This window comes from Anas acuta, chromosome 3 (assembly GCF_963932015.1).
Source record: "Anas acuta chromosome 3, bAnaAcu1.1, whole genome shotgun sequence".
NCBI lineage: Eukaryota > Metazoa > Chordata > Aves > Anseriformes > Anatidae > Anas > Anas acuta.
In genome coordinates, this window is record NC_088981.1 from 33874902 (window position 1) to 33896473 (window position 21572).

Below are 21572 nucleotides of genomic sequence, written 5' to 3' on the forward strand. Positions count from 1 at the left end.
CGTGTGTTCAGTTTAATTGCAACCACATAATTTGGATTGGAGGAATTAATTAAAAAAAAAAATAGACATATGTTTTGAAATTGGAAGATTCTCTCTAGGTATTGGAAAGGGCATGATAAGGTGAGTGGCAAAGATAGCTCCAGTACAAGAGAAGCTAATTGAAGCATTTCCTTTATTAAAACAATATTAGTTCCTACGTGTCTTGTGAATGAAGTGTCCAAAATAAATATGAATGGTAATTAAAATCTATTTCTATCAGTTAACAGTCATGTTTTCAAGATCTCTCATTTATTACAAAAGTGCCTCTAGAAGTTCACTTCATTAGTTTACTTCATATAACTCACTGCTGTTGCAAAGTGCTTGTTTTATGGGTTTACTTATGAGATTCTAATCAAAATGAACATTTCTTCCCCTTGGTGAGCATAGATTTTGATGTATCATCAATCTGAATTTAATTTGAAATGGGACTTTTCTTAATAATTTATTCAATTTCATAAAGTACTACTAGTACTAAGTATTCAAGTGATGAAGATACAGAAGTTTAGGAGAATGGCAGAGCTGCAAGACCTGCAGCTTTTTGTCAGTTTTCTTCTTTTCTTAGTCAATACAAAACTTTTGTGTATTTTTTAAAATTTGTCTTGCCTATTTTTAAATGTTCATGTTACAGATTTTCCAATTCTGCTTTGAGAATAAGTTCTGTAGATCACAGCTGCTTAGATGTTTTCCCCAGGAATTTTTTTTTCTCCATACTCTCCTGTATTTAGTTCTTTTATATCCCCAGTGTTGCGCTGCACTCGGATCACGTTAAATGATTATTTCTCCTAAGTGGCATGTGGATCTTTAAAGAAGTGCAGTCACTTAGTTTTACAGACTAATTTCTTAACCTTTTATCAGTTTATTTTTCCGGACTGTCGGGTACCAGGATTTGCTCTTGATGTTCCTCTCTAGAATTGGTCAAACCATCATTACTGTCAATTTTTGTAGTGGCAGCACTTAAGACTCCATGGCAAGCTGCCTGATGGACTGAGTGTTTTCTTAGCAGTCGATTTTGGTAGGTGTTCTTCCTGATAAATTCACACTCTCTACCTATCAGTGAAAAATAAGACATTTCTCACAGTCATGATCAAGAAGTGGTTGCTTTATGTTTTCCAGAGTTTCTTTAAAGTTCACGGTTTTGCTGTGGGTTGGGTTATTACAGATATTCTCTGACAGACACTGAAGAACCTATACAGTCCCAAGTAGTTCAGTGATAAATTGTTTTAATTTCCTAGCTCTGCTGTCAGGTGCAGGTGCTATAGAGCTAGACCTTCACTGGGTGGGGTTTTCGTGATGCGATGATACCTTTATATAGTACCTCCTCGCTGTCTGTTCTCAGTACTGGATTAAAGCTCAGATGCTAACCATGGATGTGAGGGATTCTGTGACAGGAAAGGTAGAGTGGCTGTTCAAATAGTAGGTTACTCATCGTAGCTTCAGTACTTTGGATACCGTGGCGATGGGCAGTAATGTTTATACTTCTATGTTGGTGAGTTTTTACAGAATAATAACGAAATTTCATATGAGATAAGCATGCTACTGAAAGTAACAACAGGAAATGTGACGCAAGGGTTTTTAGAATGTTTCTCCCAAGGCTTTCGGTGACCTTGTTGCCGGTCAGCACTGAAGCAGCTCCAGTAAGCAAATTGCTGTGGTCAGACAGCAAGGAGTGTGTTCGGTGGGGAAGCTTCTCTCAGAGGCTGCTTCTCTAGGTGATAATGAAATTCCTCTTTCATCATTTCAGTATTTCACAGCTACTTTGGGGATGGTGGGATCATGTGCTGTGGAAATGGCAGGTTTTTTCATGGCAGAATTGGGAGGTGTTATAAGCCTGCTTAATAGAGTTGCTGCAGATTCTTCTGCTCGCTCCCATACAAAGCTGCATTTCTCTTCCTTAACCATGCAATATGCATATGTGTTTGTTAACAACTTGGATCTTAAAATGAAGGTTATTTGTAATAATGCTATGCTTGTTGGCTTGCTAGTCTTTGTTTAGTCGTCATTTTTGAATTTTCCTGATAAACAGTAAGCAAAATGGTAGTCACATCTGAAACTTCCCACATAAGCATGGGGGAGAGTCATTGCATGCAGCCAGGGCCTGTTTGGGGATGTTACCCTTAAGCAAGGGTGTCGCTTTTAGGAGCTATGGTAGGACTTTACTCAACAAATGATGTCACCAGATTTAATGAAATTAAATAAAATACTTATGTTAAATGTCCCTGTAGCTTTACAAATATGGGGATCATATATAACTTGATCCTGGTTCCTGAATGACAAATACGTGTAACTGCAGCAGTGTTTTAACCAATTGCCACCTTTGCAGACACTTTTTTTTTTCATATTTATTTTACCCTCTTTCTAGTGTTTCTGCTTATTGGAAAAGAAAACCAAATCTATATGAAAAGCTTGGTGTCTGTAACATCCAAATCACGTTATCTGAAACTCCTATTAATGTGTTGATGTTTTTAAAACATGCTCACAATTTTAAAGTTCAGTTGTACAGAAAATCATTTTTCTAATATTTTTCATGGTGTTAGTTCTCCCTGTACTTTGTGCTCAGCTGTGAAAGTGATGAGCTGAGCTGATAGTTCGTGTAAAAATGTTCCTACTCCCCAGTCTATTATTCAATTCCTCCACGTATTTTTGCTATTACTTTTACTGTGTACTTATTAGGAAACACCTTTCTAAAACGTGTGTACATGTTGTATTTATAAATGTAATTTTTTACAGTACTTACCTTTGATGCCATTTTATGACTTTGGCTGTCTTCTTCAATACTTGTTCCGTGGTGCATTCCCCTTACTAATTACATTCACGTTAATTTATTATGCAAAATATAGGTATAAATGAATGCCACTTCAAATGCCTTCAGTAGGCTATGAACCAGAAAAACGCAGTGAAGAGTTCTCAATAAAAAAGTAAATAAAATCTTTAGTTCTTGTAGTGAATATATCATGGTCATCATATATGACCAGGCATATGAAGAAGAAAAAATGAAATGATAGGGAAACATTTGTTTTAAGTTATTCCACAGCAGTTTCAGTGTCAAATATTTGTGTTACTTCCCAAAGTACTTTTAAAATGCACTTTCTTTGAAGTGTGAAACTGTTTTCTGATTAGAGGAAGGTAAAAGTCTTTTGTGTGCAGTGTTGTGATGCTAATGGACATTTGATGTAACACTAACATGTTAATTTATGCTCTGTAAAAGAACAAGATGCTCTGGTAACAAGCAATGTGCAGCCTGCACATTTAATGCAGTGCAAGAAGCAAACACTCTCCAAATAACTTCTTTTTTGCTAGTTCACACTGCAAAGTTATGGGAGCTGTAGGACTGGAGAGTAAGGAAGTGGTGTGCTATCGCCTGTCAACTGAAATTATTCTAAAGGCTCTAATTTTCTCATCTTAGCATGCTGTTTACTCTGACACTTCTTGCAACATACATCATTTATTTGAATGAGCCCGTTCTTTATTAATGACAACATCTCTTGTAGAACAGAGAATAGGAGGTGTTGGTAACCTTGATCCCTAAACTAGGCTGAAAGGAGAGCGTATTAAATTTAAGACCATTTGTGAGTGTCATAAATGTGCAAATGAGGGAAAAAATGGCTTAGTATTAAGTCATTGTATATAATATTCTGACATACATATATTTTTCAGAATTAAATGCTTAATGGTATATTGGTATGGCTCAGATTTGACTGTACCTCAAGTTTCCACAGTCCCTAATCACAGAAATTAGCAGAAGTTAAAGGGTTCTTCTTCCCTGTTCAACTACAGACCCCTTACAGTTAAACAAAAGTCTAGGACTCACAATTATCTTATGCGTTTTGTCAGATATTGATGGCTGTAATATCAGAAGCTATAAACGTGCTGGTTTTCATTATCAATGTTACTTTAGAAATATGAAAGGGCGTAAGATTGTCTTACAAAAGAACTTGTCTTCTGATGTCTGGGAACAAATCTGGCTTCTTGCTTTCATTTGAATCTTATCTATTTGGACTTATTGTATATAGAAATTATGAATTTTTTGTATCATGTCTGTATATGCACAGAGTCCTTGTGTTGTTTACACATAAATCCTAATCAACAAAACAAAATTAACTCTCTTATTATTAACATCAGTGCATCAGAGCCCTGTCTGAGATTATCTGCTTTCACTCGGCTAGTTGGGATGCGGGGTGCAACCCTTAGACACAACACAGCAAAAGGATTTTGGAGCTCAAAAACTGGCAGTCTTGCTGCTTGCTACTAGCAGCTTCTCTACCATACAGCACATTTTTTTTCAGATTGGTTTTGCGCATTTTACTGAGATCTTTTCTCAAGTTGTCTTTTAGTGCTGGCTCCCCCGATAACAAAAAAAAATAATCTGAAACCTGAAGACAATGGAGGAAGGGGGACAGCTGAGCAGGAAAAGAAAACATTCTGTCAAATGGAGAAAGTTTTAACTAAACCTGTGTACCAGTTGAAGGTTCTGTAAAAAGTTATAAAATTGCATTTTATTAACAGGGAAAGGGAAACATTAGGAGATTTGATGGATTTGGGGTCGTAACATTGTGCGTTTTGGCACTGCTTTTGCTAGCATAGTGAAAGCCTCAGTAAAAACGGAGGAGACAAGTTAATGAAGGTGTTTTTGCATGCTTCTGTGGTTAAACAGAAACTTCTGGGAATGATAAATTCCTTGCCAGCTCTTGTTCTGGTTTGTTTTTTCCCCCCACATTGAGTCTGTTAGGGAGGTCATTGTTCTGTCAATAGTTATGTTCTGATTTTAATCAGAGTAAAGCCTCCCCTTCAAAACTTGCCAGGATCTTGCCTGGATTGTGCATGTATTTCTGTTTTGTTTTATTTGTTAAGCAGTTAAGGCTTAACTGGATCCATTCAGACACAATTGCTCCGGTAATTGTTGCCAGCTTTTATTGTGTTTGAGGGAGATCAAGGTGGTCTGCAAGTTATTTGTGTTAACAGGTGTCCTGGTTAAAAAAAAAAAAAAAAAAAAAGGCTGAATGGAGTCCACCAAAGCAGAGAAAAAGTATAATACAGCTCATCCAATATATTGTTAGATACATATTTGCAAAAATAAAATATTGGGCCACAAATCAGAAAGTGGTATTTCAGAAATCTGTTGATAACTTAGGCCAAATTTATAATATAGATTATATTCCTGAATGGGTCTTGTATTGCTGTTGACGTTACTGCAAGTTGCCTCAGTAATGCGATTTGAAGTAAGATGGCAATATTTAGTAATAAACCAGTGTGTGTAAGTAATACAGGTTGAGTTACAGTTAGTGTGTCTCAGGGTACACCAGTTTCAGTCTTTTCCTCAAGTACTCTCTTCTGCAATGAAAAAGTAAAAGGATGGACAGGAGATGTTCCCAGGTTCCAGCCAACTGAGCAGGGTAAGACTTTTTTGAAAGGTAATTGATCTGCAGACTGAATAAAAACTTGTTCTGGATACAGCATAAAGGCAGAAAGGATGCAGATGCTGTGGTGGATTTTGCTGCTGTGTGGCAACTCAGACAATGTCATTTGGAAGCTTGTTGTGAAACACAAACACTGAGCGAGGATTTTTCACAGCCTTTTGTGCTCTCTTTTAAGTTGAAGAATTTATCAATAGGTTGCAAATATGAATAGTTCTTCAGAAAAAAATCAGCTTGGTTTATGCACATCTTAAATGTACAGCTTTGGGAGGTACTGCATAGCATTAGCATCTACCATTCTGTCACTGAGCAACTGTCAGGACTTTTGTTATTTAGACCATTTCCTTAAAAAATGTTTTACATTCATCTGAAAATGCCCTTTGTGGATGACACTGAGCTAGTCCAACCGAAGTATTTGCATGTTATCTAGGGAAAAAAAAAAATACAGTGGCTGAGAATTTTTAACTTGCTGAATTTTAATAAACTCCATGGTATCTATTGTTGTTCTGCAACTCTGCACTCGTTTTTTTAATGGATTTTGTAGATAGCTCACAGTGTATAATATTGAGTGGAACCATTTGCTTGTTCAGCTCATTGGAAATGGAAGTGCTCCCATTTCTGATACACGTACATAATACGGCTTCACTTTTGTGCCCTGCCTTGGGTGCAGTCTCACATAAAACACTCCCTGTGGCCACCTTTGCAGGCAACATGCACTTTTCATTTATTTTCTAGACAGGTTATTTGTAGCCCAGTGATTCCCAGGATGTCTCCGGCTATGAGCTCCCCCTTGCCCACACTGTGGCCTCAGTATAGGTGTGAAGAGTTGGGGATCTCCTAAACTCGTAGTTCCAGGTCTCATTGCTGTAGTTGTCAGCTCGTGTCTGGTGCAGAATCCCATGTGCTTGAATCTTTCTTGATTGCAAGAACACTACTGATATTCAGGAGCCCGGCTTGCATGAAACTGTGGTAATAAGTGAGGCCCGAGTAGGGCATCTTCCCAGCTCCGTAATCACAGAATCACAGAATTTCTAGGTTGGAAGAGACCTCAAGATCGTCGAGTCCAACCTCTGACCTAACGCTAACAGTCCCCACTAAACCATATCCCTAAGCTCTACATCTAAACGTCTTTTGAAGACTTCCAGGGATGGTGACTCCACCACTTCCCTGGGCAACCTGTTCCAGTGCCTAACAACCCTTTCAGTAAAGAAGTTCTTCCTAACATCCAACCTAAAACTCCCCTGGCGCAACTTAAGCCCATGACCCCAACAAACTGCATCCCACCAGTTGTTGAGATTTTGTTGTTGAGGCAGATGAATTCCTGTCTGCCTCCTCCCCCCTCCTCCCTGGCTTTGAGCTCTTTCCTATCCAAGCTTGGCTTCTGGCTGAGTCTTCCACAGCAGAAGTTACAGCTTCATTTCTCTGGCAAATTACTTTTAAATCCTAAGTCAGCAATTAAGGACTGTTGGACTGCAGTGCTTCCCAGTCCCAGTGAGTCATGTTGGCAACCAGCATTTCATCATCTGCAAATATTTGTGGACTGCTCCGTTTTTTTCTGTCATGACATAACGAGCAACCTTTATTGATGTATGTGTATTTGCATGATAAATAAATTCTGCCTTTTTATTTCTTCTTTAAAAAAAAAATGTGTTAGGAATGCCAGGAGATGATGCAGTCATCTTCAGCAATCTTTACGAGGAAGAGATGTCTCGTGTTGTGGGAATAACTGGATGTCAAGCACACCAAAATCCGCTTGGCTGGGAGGGGTGTTCTTGGAGGGTGTCCGAGGGCAGAGCTGTGTCAGACTGAAATCAGTGGTGTAGCGGGTAGGATCTGAGACCAACGCTATTGCTAATCAAGTATCAGGACTGTGGGTTTTGGAAAGCCCTCAAGAGAAGCTTAGCACTTGGAAAGACTTCACCTCAAACACTAATCTGGTTTGGAGCCAGGGTAGGCCTGAGGATGGGATCTATCCAACGTGTGGAGGTCGGACTGTGGGGGCAGTTCTGAGACTTGGCACTTGCTGACGAGAAGAAAAGGAAAACTTTGAAGCCAAATCAGCCATATGTAGTTTCAATGTCCTGGAGGGATTTACCTCCTGAACCTAGCTCCATGGACGTAGGTCAATCTAACGCCAGCATTGGAGTTGACAGTGGTGTTCAACTGGTGGATCCATAGTGCCTTCATGTAGGTGTGTTGGCTGGCTTTTGTTGCTGCTGTCTTCTGAGGTGGTTTTATTTCCTCATCTGGTTCAATGCTGTCCCCTCCACAGCTCGGTTCTCCACTCGGTTGGGCACTGCAGGAGGAGGGAGTTGGGAAGGGGAGAGAGGCAGCTGCCTCAGCCAACTCGAGGCATACTAACCACTACTGATGGTGGCTTTGTTAATCTTGCCTGTTGGGGTAAAATAAATGTCTTGGCACCCCTGTGGCAGGACTCCTAGAAAACCTACCCTCTGATTTGACTAGCAGAGGGAGCTTTATTGTCTGGTGCATTTGAAGTGTGTTTTAAACTATTGAAATTATTGTCAGAAAACTGGTGAAATGTATTAGTTTGCCAATCACATATGCAAATAGTTAAGGTCTGCTGCAAAACATGCATTGGCTTAAGTGTTGCAAAATAGTTGTCTTTTTTCTGCTTTTTATTTATTATCCCTCTCCCCCCCCCCCACCCCCCAATCAACTGGGTTATATCTTGGTAGGTACAGAAAGGCAAGAGAGGATCCCCAAGGGGGATGAGATTGCTTAAATATTCCCAGATTCATTTCAGTCAGACCATGGAAAAAGAACTTAAGGCAGTGTAGGCACAAAAGGAAGAAGATACCACAGGTAGACTGAAGCATACAGAGGTAAGAGATGGGCAAGTCAGGTGAAAATAGAAGTTAATGTGGCCTGAATGGGAACCTGGGAAAGAGCTTTGTCCTCTGGTTGGTATACATATACTTTTTTTTTTTTCCTAAACTTGCTGCTACAATAGTTTAAGATTTCATTGTGTGCTCATAGGACTCTGTTCTTTTTTTTTTTTCATTGTCATAATGTTGTGATAACAGTGTATTTTATTACTTAACTGGAGTGTGAAGCATTATTATTTCATTTTTGGTTCTAGTTTGAAGTTAAGTATGTAGGAGAGAATTGCTTTGCATAAATAACTTTGCGTTTAATATTAAAAGCAAATATGACAAAGTGGAAGGTTAAAAATTACAACGTTTCCTACACGCTAAGAAATTTTACTTTTCTGTTGTTTTAATGGAAACTGTAAACATAAAGGATTTTCTCTTTCAGACAGCTTACTGCACAATTTAACAAAAAGCCAACATCACAATGCCTTAACTTCTCAATTTTTTTGTGGACTATGTAGAATAATGTTTTTCTAAGTGTTTTTAAATTATTGAAAGCCACAGTTTGAAAGGAAAAAAAGTAGGTATGCTATTCATTATGATGATGCATGGTCTTTGAGTGAACATCTAAGAGTATGGTTTAGGTGTTTTCAGAAATGTCAAATGGCAGGCTGGTTAAATATTAAAGGGAATATTGTAAAGAGAAACCATTTTCCTTTCAGAGGACTGCCTTTATTGGTACCTAAGCTTCTAAAGCGGCCCTGGGTGGTCACTGCTAGCTCAGGGATGGGCATAATGGGATAGGCACAGTGTAAATACAGCTCTAAGGTGCCCCTTGCAGACTTCATACCTGCCTTCTTAAGCAAGGCTGGAGCATGTGGTGTCTGCAGCCATGCTGTGGTGAGCTGATCCTGGCTGGCAGTGAAGACCCACACAGTCAATTGCTCGCTCCCAGGGGACAGGGCAGAGACAGGAAAAATCAACAGCAAGAAAACTTGTGGGCCAAGATAAAGATAGTTTGGTAAGTGAAGAAAAGATTAAGAAAATAACATAACCACTAAACAAGTGATGCAAAACCCAGCTCCCACATGCTAATCTGGAACCACAGTTGTCTACATGAGCTTTTCCAGAGCTGCTACACTGGCAGGGTTTTAGGTAATGGCAGTGAGAAGTAGAGAAGTATTGTTTTTAGAGAAGTCTAACGTTTCCTTGTATTGCATACATTAGTTCTTCCTCAGTCAGATGTTTGCTCCTTTATGCTGTTATAAGTGCTTTGTGCAAGCAGTTATTAACATGATACCACCGTGTGGTATATTCTGATACATGCAGTATTAAGCATTGGATGCTCTTGAACAGATGTAAAAACAAGAACTTTGTATAGTTCTGAAATTGGTGGTGGTTCTTTAGCATTAAATAAGTCTTAAGATACTTTGAAATAATGAAAAGCTACTCTAACTTTGTGTTATGATATTTAAAAACTGTCAGGATGATGATGCCTCTGACAGTCTTTGGGGGTTGTTTTCATTATGATAACTTTTTGTACAAAATTGATTAGGTTGAGCAATTGAGATGACGTATGGATCTTGGTTTTGATAGATTTCCAGAAGAAGCAGCCAGATGATGACTCTACTCCCAGCACAAGCAACGGCCAGACAGATTTGTTCTCTGGAGAAACGAACAGTGACAACAGCAATACCTCTCTAACCACGCAGGCCGCTAACTCCAACCAGCAACTTTTGACAGAACTGAATGTAACTTCACCGAGCAAAGAGGAATGTAAGTGCACAAGTCCTCAGTGAGAGCAAGGGAGGCATAAATGTTTTGCTTTGTTCTCCATTTTAGGTTTCACAGACTTCTTTCTGAAAGTAAAGAAGGACCCTTTGAGACCCTTTGCTTCTTTGAGAGCAAAGGGAGAGGTTAGAAGTGATTCACGAAATGCAAAACTGTTGGTTTTAATAGAAGAGCAAATTAAAAGGGGTCACAGGAGTTTCTAACTTCTACAGCTGTCTGAACTGCAGCATGCAATTTAATTATGATTTTGAGGTACTCTTATTTTGAGAAATTATTTCTCACATTGGTAGTAAATTAATATACATGTTCTGGGATAAACAGCAGTATCTTGTAAATTTTGGCTTTAAAACATTTTTAGTGGTTTTTGATCCTTGCAATTGCAAATAGCACTGACTGTAATGCATGTTTGTCTAGATTCCTGTTAGGTCACTTAGATAACTAAGCTTCATGTGGTAATCTGTCTCTTATTTTATGGTCTTTATTGTGCTGTTTCAGGCTAAATTAGCCTTAAGCTAAACTAAGATGTTAAAAATTAACCAACACACAGTGTGATAAAATCATCCTTATTCTAAACTTATGAGTTCAACCTGTATATAATATATTGAGTTTTAAAATCTGCATTCTAACAACTTAAGCTTAAATGTGTCATTTGTAGTTTAATCTTGCTCAAACTGTAGCTTCATTTTAAAATGATTTTTTATGGAGGGAGGGAATCCTTCTTGAGCTGAGTTTGTTTGTACATTGTGGCCAATAGATAGATGAGTGCATTGCAAGAAAAACATACTCACTCATTTAGTATGCTAGACTAAACTAGAGATGCTGTTATTTCTCTGCTGGAAATAAGAACGCTGACAAAGCAGTAGGACTGAGAGATCTTTGATATGGCACATTTGCTTTCAGTTGTCTTCACTGTTTGTATAGGATGGTTTTAACCGAATTCCCCAAATATTTATTCTGTTTACAGGTAGGTAGACTTCACATTTATGTTGTTTTTACTTGTGCAGCATGGCTGTGGACAAAGCAGGAAGTGTTATTTTGGGATTGTAGTTGTCTATTAGACTTAAAATAAAATGTTTAATTTTAAATTATGGTTTTCAACCTGTATATGGGAATATTTTCAGAAATAGAGCCCAAAGTAATAGGCATTTTGTGTTGTTTAAGCTGACCTTTCTGATGTAAGTTATTTGTAATAAGAGTAATTTGCCATGTAACTCTTGTCTCTCCTTCACATGTACAGTTGCTGCTGACCACCCATCTCTTCCTACTGTCCAGAGCTTCTTCAGGGGAAACTTGCAGTATGCTATAAAAACAAAGCCTTATTTTGTCCTTTCAGTAAAATGTTGTGCTTCAGCAACACATTTGAATTTTCACAGGGCAGTGGGGCTCAGCACCTTTGCTGGCTTAATAGCCAAGATCTACTATTTGGCAGTAAAGGTTGCTTCTCCAGTGCTTACTGGGTCAGGTTTTATGAAAATGTGTTCAGTGATGAATTAGATTGTGTTCAGGTGATTCTGTTGTGGCTGAGAAGGACTTGGGGGTAAGTGGGAAGGTGATTACAGGGATGGGAAAGAGGGAGGGAAATAAAATAATGTCCTTCATCCTGGATTGCGCTGTGCTTGTGAACATACACTCAAGGTGATGGATATTAGGCAGCACAGCCTGCAGAGCATTTGAAAATATTACCTATAAAAAAATTCTTTATGACTTCCTGCTGGGGTGATTTTAAGTGAAATACAGTGGAGAGATTTATGTACAGCTTGAGCTCTCTCTGTCTTCTCTCACATCCTCACTACCTCTTTAATGAAGCTTAATATCATTTATCAGAAATAATTATACACTGATGGAGCTCTTCTGATAGATAATGGCCTCAGGGTGGAAGATTCTTTCCTGTAATGAAGAATGCCCAAACTTTAAATGTCTTTTTGATTTTAATTTAAGGGTGTATTTTTTCTGTGCAATATTTATTTATTTTGCAACAAGTTCTATAAAGCATGCACTGCTCTCATTACAGCCGTGTTCTTCAGAGATTGATACTTTGCAGTGCTGTGTGGTTATGTACAGCTACGTGCTGTTCTGCATAGAATTGCACTAATTCACCAGAAATCAATGCACGGGATCATTAAGGTAATTCCTATCAAAGAATGGAAAGATTGGAGTGCTCAGGAAGGATTCTGTGGTGCACTCAATTTCTCTTTCTTCCCTTTCAAGCTTTTAAGAGTCTCACATCAAGGCATTTCCATAGCAGTTGAGTCCATAGGGTAAACAGATTGAACAGATAAGACAAAGTGAAGGTGTTTTTTTTTTTTGATTGTTTTGTTTCAAGTAGCCATTTCCTTTTTAAACACTCAATGGGTGATGAAGGAGAAAAGCTCCTTGGACTGGATTTTACAGGAGTTCAGTCTGACAATGTGCAAGTATGATCTCTGCCGTTTTGTGTTTTGATGTTCCGTGAGGGTTGCGCTAAATTCCTGGTAGTGACCTTCCTCCTCCTGCCACCATCGCTTCTGAACAATCACCTACCCAAATGGCTGCTTTCCTGATTAATCTTTCTCTTGTAGATGGAAGGTAGTTCTCAGTATTACAATTGCAGTCAACAAAAACGTGTTAAAAGTTCACACCTGGTGACAGTGGCACAAGCTTCAGGACTTTTTTTGTTTGTTTTTTTTCCCCTCTCCTCTCAAGTTTTGGTTTTGTTGTTGATTTCAAAAAATACCATTACAGTTTAGGGAAGGAAACCATACTAAGATCATTCTGTTTGTTTTATTTTCCCTATACACTACTCTAGTTGCCTTTTTCCATCTCAAATCATCTTGCCTATCGTATTGTCAGTTGCAATAAGTTTTCTGAAATAAGCTTTTGCAGATAAGGAACATATTGGTATTGCTTTAGTAAGTCTAGATCTGAATGGATTTTAATGATCTGTTTCCTAACAGATAGGAACAAAAATTAGACTGATTTAACTGTGCTTCTTTATATGCAGATACATTTCTCTGTGCTCAAGTTCTGTCTAATTTTTATCTATTCTTATTTTTCTCTTTGGCCTCCTTTCTTCCTTTAGGATGTCCAGGCAGAAGTTACTTCAGTGTTAGTCACCATATCAGCTGTTTGCACTGGCAGTGATTTCCTTTTTTTTTTTTTTATGGGAGGGAGACTTGTTTGTGTTCAATAGGGAGGAAAAGGGGGATTTGTCAATGACCTTGTGTTTCTTTCTCTGCCCCCCGCCTCCATCCACTAGCACTCTTTAAAAGAAAAAAAAAATAAATCAGCTTGTTAAGGAAGGTTCTATGTATTTTGGTAAAGAAAAGGTCACACTGAATATGGAATAATTTTTGCTTGGTTTCAGGCCTTCATTGCTTTCTTTGGGGATGTCACATTATATTTCTGTCACTGTGTGAGTAGACCCAAAGTTGATGCTGTGCTGGTTTAAAACTAACTGTGTTGTTATGTGACAGGAGAAATGTCAGTTTGAACAACTCCAGCTCTGGCAGCTGGATCAGATTTTAAATTTCAGTAGTTCTTTGCTTCAGCTGACATGATTTTATTTTAATTATCTGCTTAACTCTCCCTGGCCTCCTTGAATTAGCAAGAACCACAAATGAAAAAGGACAAAAAGAATAACTGATGTTTCTAGAACAGTTAAATGCTCTATATTTCTACATTGAAGACTTCATAAGAAGATACACAAAGATGTGAGGTATTGCTGTAACTGTCAAAAAAATACATTGGAGATTTCAGCCCAGAAAGAAGGTGGTAATTACTGTCCACACCTTACCTCTGTGTGCTGAATTTTAGAAGCCTAAATGTGATTTTCAGGACTGAATGTCTGTAAATTTTCTCTAGTTATTGTATAGCCTCCAAGATTTAAACTGTTGCATGTCAAGCAAAGCATTTACAACACCATTAATTTATCTCAAATGTTTAAATGCACAATTTGCAAGTCGAATTGAAAGAATGCTTTGAAACATTGTTGATCTTATTAAGCATTTCTGTGTGCTGCAAACACTGAGTTACACTCAATTATGAAGTTATTTTGCCAGATTTACTTTGTGTACATAAAGGGTACTACATTTGAGATGTAGATGCACCAGGCTTCCATAAAAGATCTTTGGCTGAAAGGTGAGAGATTGTTTTTTCTACTGTACCTATTGGATGTTTATCCTCTGAATTTCATGGCTTGTTGAAGCATGACTGTGTAAAAAGCAATACAGGCTACAGTACTAGAAAAGTAATGATATTTTTGTCTTATGAGTAATAATAATAATATAAAAAATCCTGTGTCAGTTTTTTCAACATAACCTCATGAAAATCGGATAAACAAGCACATCCTTTTTTTCCCCTCTGTTGAATAGCCTGTTCTCTGACACCATGCAAAAGGTTTCTACCAACTTAAAACTACTGTACAGCTTTTGTATTTTTGTTTGTGCTTGTCAGGGGAGTCAACGATGTCAACTTTCACATGTACGTTCTCAAAATACGAAGTATTATACGAAATAGTTTGAGTTCTTATTGTGATATGCTTAATTGTCTTTTGTGCCTTTTAGATGAGAACAGTGATTTTTTGAAATGACAATTGCTCATAGATTCCATGCATTGTATGCATTTAAAATAGCCTGGCTTTGAGAATTCACTTGTTCATTGCGATACAATTCATTTCTGTATATTTTTTTTGCCTTTTTTTTTTAATTCTGGCTGCAGGGAAATTCTTCTGGCTCATATTTGAAAGTTATGTGTGTGCCCGCTTTTATAATGCATTGAATGTATAAACAAACCAAGCTAGCAGTCTCTTTTTCTCTTGGTTGTTATAGATGGTTGTTGAAATTAATTTGTTTTGCTGCTAACCTGATTTATTCAGATACCAATTTGTAGGGATTTTTTTTCTGATACAAAAGAATGCAGTAACTGCTGACATTATGCTGGGCTACAAAACTAACATGCCTGACCCACATTATTTAATGCTGCAATTAAACTTGTAACCTCACATAACAAACAAAGCTACTGCTAGATGATGGTGATGATGAGTAATTCTGATTTTCCTTATTAATTCACAAGATCATCACATGTTCCTTGTTCTTGTACTCAATTTTGTGTCTTTTATCAGAGCAAAAGAAAACTCACATCTCTAGTATAGAATATGTGTCTGGCTGTTGTTTGATACCACAGTCATTTTGCATCTGTATACAACAAGAACTAGCTGTTTTCTCGTTTTTTTTTGTTTGTTTTGTTTTTTTTAAATTTATTCTAAAATCACAATGGTAGATGTTCTTCATCTTAAGAGTTTTTAAACATACTGTGTATGAAGAGCCTTTTGGTGCTGTTTAATGTTAATTTAACAGAACTTCAATTTTTCATTTGATTTATCATCAAACCTGGATTTTTTTTTTGAGTATTTATCACAAAGTACACTTTTTTAAAAGTATTTATTCAAACCAACTTTCTACAAGAATGCTTTGAAATATATAGAACCATTCTGAGCTTGATGCTATTGGAGTTTTGCTTTGAGAAATGCAGCTGGTATTAGGTACCCATGCAGAACATACAGGCAGCTAGAAATCTGAAAGAAAAAAAAAAATGTCTGGTAGAAGTGTTGCCGTTATCATTAATTCATGATTGAGGATCTTTGTCTAAGTTTTAATCTAATCTTTACAGTCCCAGTTTCATCTAAAGAACATTTCTGGTTGCTCTTATGGCTTAAGCATATAAACTGGAGAGGTCTGGCATGTGGATTTATGAAATGAACACTTCTTTCCACGTCTGTGGCATGATAATTTTGAAACATAATGAAGACCAGCAGAGTAGTACCACTGTTAATTGTTCAGTCTGATTTATAGTCACTTCACACTGCAGAGCAGACAGTGTATCCTAGGGTCCCATTTATTAAAGTGAAAGGACCTCATGGAATGTGAAACAGAAACACAGTCGTATAATAAAAATGTGGGCTAGAGCAGCACAGCTATCAAGGTTATATAAAAATTATTTCTAATAATATAACTTAACTGCCAGTTTCAAAAGCCCGTTTTTGCACTTCAAATTACAGCTATAAAGTGGGAAAGTATCATGTCTACTTTACAAACAGGGAAACTGAGGAAAAGCAGGTAATGGAATCAGACAATGTTAGGGAATAAAGTGGAATCTGAATCCTGCCAGTTTACTTCATTACAGTTGTTAAATGTAACTGGACTGCTTTGCTACTACTGGTTTTGTTTCTTTCTCAAAAAGCCATTTGTATATAAAAATCCATGAAAGTAAATAATGGCAGATTTGTACAACTAGATTTGTAGAAGCTTATATTTGTATGTGATTAGATATGTAATCTTCTTATCTGTTTAGTAATGATGTGACATAAATTACCATGCGGTTTACATGTTCTACAGCAGATAAGTAGTTAAATGTTGTAAAATTCTCTTGCTTTTATTTCCTTAAAGGCTATTCTGTCTGTGCAGACTGAATTTCGAGATTTACATTCCCGTTTATGTATTTGTGTTTGTAATCAATGTCTGTTTTCAAACTCAATTGTGTAGATTAATTAGATTATGTCTCTACCGATTCAGCAAATGCAAATGCACAGCTAATTTACTGGTTTGGACGGGTTTCCAAAGTTGTGTTCTTTCCCATGATGTGTATAGCCATAACATTTCTCTCTGTCATGGCTACAACGCTGCTGTCCAAGGATATTCAGCCCTTATATGATTACCCTTTTCCTGGCTGTTACATACACAGAGCTGGTCTACTATTTCTGAGGAGGAAGAACCATCACAGTACTGAAGGCTCAAAGCAGTATTTTTGCCACTGCGAACAAATCTGACTAAGCTTCAGGCTCTGTAACTTATTTTTCACTTTCATTCATTATCTGGCTTACAGATTTTGTGTTATCTATAATTGTTTCAATGTGTTATTGTACTCTTAGGCTTTGTACTCTTGTATAAGCACGGCTTCACTCCATTCTGCATCTCTTCCTCTGGTTAATAGGTACTGTTCCGAGTGCTGTACTTTGCAGTGCTATTCTAATACACCTGGCTCAAATATTCTGGGTTCAAAGAGAGGTTACCCTAGGACTTTGCTCTTTCCTGCACAGGAAAGTCTGACTCAATGAAGTCACTCTGCTTTACAGAAACTCCAGAAATGGGGAAATAACAAGTTACCGTGACTCAGGCCATGTCCTGCAAGATTGGTGCTACTTGGCAGTCATTAGTCTTTCAGGAGGAGAGATGGTCAATACAGAAAGGCATTCAGAAAGTCAATTTAAACATAAATAAAAAATTATACTAGTTAATAGTATTAACACATATATAGAAATACAAGTAATAAAGAATAAAATTTTACTACTTAAGAGATGTTCCAGAGAAAATGGCTTTGAAACATTTACTTATTTATTGAGCTGCACAGTTCTTAGTAATTTGATAACCTGTTTTTCCCAACTGATGTATAAAGTTTGTCATAAGAATCTAGTGGTATCAGAAATCAAAAACATAGCAGCTACATTAACAAGACCTTTTATATGTATTACAGTGTTCAAAGTAAAGGATCTTGTATTGTCTGTTCCTAACTCTGCTTTTCAACTTGCAGACTTGGTGATGCTTACAATTATTTCTTTAGTATTTTTGCATTTTTAATGTTCTGTTCTTGGAATTAGATTATGGCTGGGCAGCAGCTGCTTTTGTTTGGAAAGGGAGTTGCAAATGTCAGAAGGCACACACTGGAAAAAAAATAGGAACAGAAGCTATTGTTTAATCTGTTAGTTGGATATAGAATAGCAAGATATCTTTATTCTTCCATTTTAATCTCTTGCTTGTACTGAGAAAAAACAGTAGCCTGTACAGCCCTGTGGGTTATGTTAGAAGCTAGACGTGTGGCCTTTTGCTGTGCACTGAAGTGTTTTGTGTATCACAGTCAAATTCCCTGGAAACAATTATTTTCGGGAACAATGGTATAGATATATCCTGAAACATGCTAAGTAATAAGCCTACCTTTATGTATAGCAAAGAAGGACTGGTGCTCTACTGTATCTGACTTTGCTTTGCTCTCATGCAGAATTTTTATCAAAACTATGGAAAATGTGCTGCTGTTTCCAATAATATGTCTGTATTGGATGTTATGTATACCAAAAAATTCAATATAATGACTTCCATGAAGAATTACACAGTCAGGCCCGTGCTACATAGTATTGAATTATGCATGACATTTTTAATGATGGAACAAAAACAATAGCAGAAGGGAGGACAGGAAGCCTTCACTGGTTATTAGGCAGTGTGCGTGCCTACTGTCATTAGGCATGTATGTGCATGCAAATCCCCAAATATTCTTTGTTGAAACCTTAATGTTGTGCTATACAAATCAAAGCTCTATGAAGGTAATACCTAATGAGAGAAGATTAAATAAAACAAAAACTCTAACGCAGAAAAGTGCAGAATAGATACAAACTCATTGTACTTTAGGGACTGAAAAGTACAAAGATCTTATATTTAGTCAGATGCTGAAAATATAAACTAATGGAAATAATTATTGTACAGTAATTGCAAAGATTAGTCTTAACAGAGGGTCGATGGTGATGGTGCCTGCCAATGCCTATTCAGTGAAACTGGAGGAATGTAACTAAGTAATTAAAGAAGAGCTGTTGCATCTTAAGAGGTAGCTGTGGTCAAAGCTCAGTTCATTGAAATCCCATATCCTGTTGTATATTTTGTGTGTATGCAACCACTGTATACTTGATCTTTAGAACTTGAGACTGACTTAACAAATGGGCAGTGCATTTTTCAGCATAAATATCCAAAAGGTTCCAATAGATAATATGGTAAATAATTTTTTCCAATAGAAAATTTGGCACTGTTGCACTCACTATTGATACAGGAAGCAGAACCACATCTTTGCTTCCCAGATGCACATAATCCTAGAGTAGGCCTTTTTTTGAGCCTTCTGCAGTAGTATTGCTAGCATAGATCGATCTGATATTTCCATTTTTTTACATTCTAGAAGAATTCTGGAAGAAGATATGTTACAAACACTGGTTTGAGCTTATTTGACTGCTTCTAATGGTTACAAAGCTTGGCAATGCTGTCAGGCCTGGAATGGGCACCAGCATGGTGATACCAGGGTGCTTGCTCCATCTGTCCTGGATGTTTTCCTGTTGGCCGGGGAAGGCATTTAAGCCCATGCCTCCCAGTCCTCTGGACAGCAACAGCAGTTTGGCTCTTCTTGTATGCTAAGACAACAGGTTTGGTTTATTATATCATTTCTCACAAAACGATCTTTCGAAACCTGAAAAATCCAGGCACCCCTTACAACGCTGGCTGTAACTTCTCTCGGCTGCTTATGTAGGTGTCTGTCACATGCAGCATATTTCTTTTGTCGCCTTCTGTAGTTCTCTGTGTCCTGTTTGGTTAGCAGAACCCCAGGCCAGGCCCTAATCCATGGCCTAGTGTCTGCCTGCAGGCTGAACCCTCACCAGGTTGCCTTTGTAACCATCACTTTAAAGATTACCTCTTGTGTGATTACAAGGTGCTGTATGTTGCCAGAGGGATTCTTTTTTTTTGTTTTGGAAGAACAAAAAAACTCAGGAAGCTTATCAGTCTTTCTCTGAAAAACTGCAATTGTAAAACTAGTGAGATCTTTGCTCCCAAATGCATTTAACTTAAATCAAATGCATCAAATTAATTTCCTCACCTCTTTCCCTCCCTATTGGTTAAGTTTCTTTTCTTTTTTATAGTGTTATGATGCTACAAGTATTATAGTGCAGATAAAGTTACCTAAGAGCTGGTACTGAGAGAAATAGAAATAAAAGAAAAAAATGAAGGGGAGGGAGGAGGGAGGGAGGGAGGGACAGGACATCTCTGAGAGAGTCAAAAATAAATGGTTTACTACCAGGTCAAATTTCAAAAATATTTAAAAAGACAAAAAGATTGCCAAAGCCCAGCCTTCTTTCTGGATGCTCATAAACTGGAGGGGGGCGAAAAGAGGAAAAAGTGTTTCTTAGTGGGTAAAGACTTATGTTAAAGCTTACCCTGTCACAATACTCAGCTCTTGTATTGTCAGCATGGTACTACTATATTACCAGCAGTCCAGTGCAAACTTGATTATTGGTATTTTGCTAGCCAAACCTCTACTAGATCTAACTTAATTTCAGGCTCTCTAGCATCATCCAATTTATAATATCCAATTATCAAAGCTATGATGTATCATTACCACTGGCAATGCTACTCTCAGGTTGTCTTGGCTTCACTGTGTAGGTTTTATTTTTATTTATTTATTACTGCTGCAAGTTGCTGAATACACTGAATTGGTTGCTATTTTAACAAGATCTCTGGAGAACTCTCCAATGATGATGCATGTTGAGAAGAAAGCCAGAAAGCAATTTACTACCAAGTAGATACCAGATGAGTGGGCAAGAGTCCAGAGTTCAACAAAAAACTTCAGCATGGAAAGAGGTCATTAGCATATGCTTGTGCCACACTTTGAAAACATAATGAGAACAAGATAAGAGGCAAAGTCATTATCTGACTGGAGACAGTGACAGGATTTCTGTTGACATAAGGGAAGTGATCAGTTCCTCCAGTGTGTTAGTTGTGGGTTGGTTAGATAAGTTTTTAGCTTTGTTCCAACATAAACAGCACCTTTTGTCAATGCTGGAAAAATTGCAATTACGATGTATATTTTCCTAAAACTGTCTCTTAAAATAGTTGTGAAGTAATAACATAAATTGTCTCTTCTCCCCTACTTCTCATCTGTGTTTTTTTTTTTCAGCTGAAGATGTATTCAGACTTGGGTGGGAAGGAGATACGGACAGTAGTAAAATACTTCTTTATGTGCATTCCAAAGACAAGTCCTCCTAAGATTTTTTACGTTCCTTAAGTATAATTCTGATGTGGTTTTAAGTGTTAAATATAGGTGGTATTTAAGAGACTTACAATCCTCTCTGTTTTCAGGTGGGCCATGCACAGGTACAGCTCATGCCTCATTAACCACACCAACCAAAAGATCTTGCGACTCAGGTACGTGTTTTGTGGGGGTTGACAAGTTGGGTTTCGCGTAACGTGTGGCTGTACATATATAGTTTAATGATCAAGGGTAGCAACTGTACCTGGAGAATGTCAAATAAAAATAAACGTTTTCGATTTGCTGTCAGAAAAATGTGTATAAACATAAAAGGATGTGTATGGCAGATGGCCCATGAGAGAGTCTGGTCAAAAGTAATTCCCTAAGTGCACTATGTTTCCAGTTAACCTTTGTAAACCTAAGAAACACATAAGTAATTAGTTTGATTTAAGTGTAATGATTTTTGTAATATTCTGGAAATCCTTGCATTAAATGTGAAGTATCAAAGGAGAAAACTTCTTTGAGTTTTCTAATTGAAGATGCAGTAGAGACAGGTGATGTTTACTTTAAGCAATACTAAATTTTACCTGCTTTGGGTCTTTTTGGTGATTTTTATTTCTACATGGAGGCTATAGACTAGATGATCTCTCTCAGAGCTAGTGATATGTTAGATCATTGCAAGGCTGAAGGT

The 21572-nt window shown here is 37.5% G+C and overlaps 1 protein-coding gene across 2 annotated transcripts in view; it reads left to right on the forward strand.

Annotated features, from left to right (window-relative positions):
• Positions 1-21572, forward strand: part of ZFAND3 (zinc finger AN1-type containing 3) — a 132330-nt gene that overhangs the window by 79163 nt on the left and 31595 nt on the right. For both annotated transcript variants that reach the window (XM_068676571.1, XM_068676572.1), the window contains 2 exons: positions 9881-10060; positions 20992-21057. In XM_068676571.1, coding sequence (XP_068532672.1) covers positions 9881-10060; positions 20992-21057 — 246 coding nt within the window. The remainder of the gene's footprint in view (positions 1-9880; positions 10061-20991; positions 21058-21572) is intronic.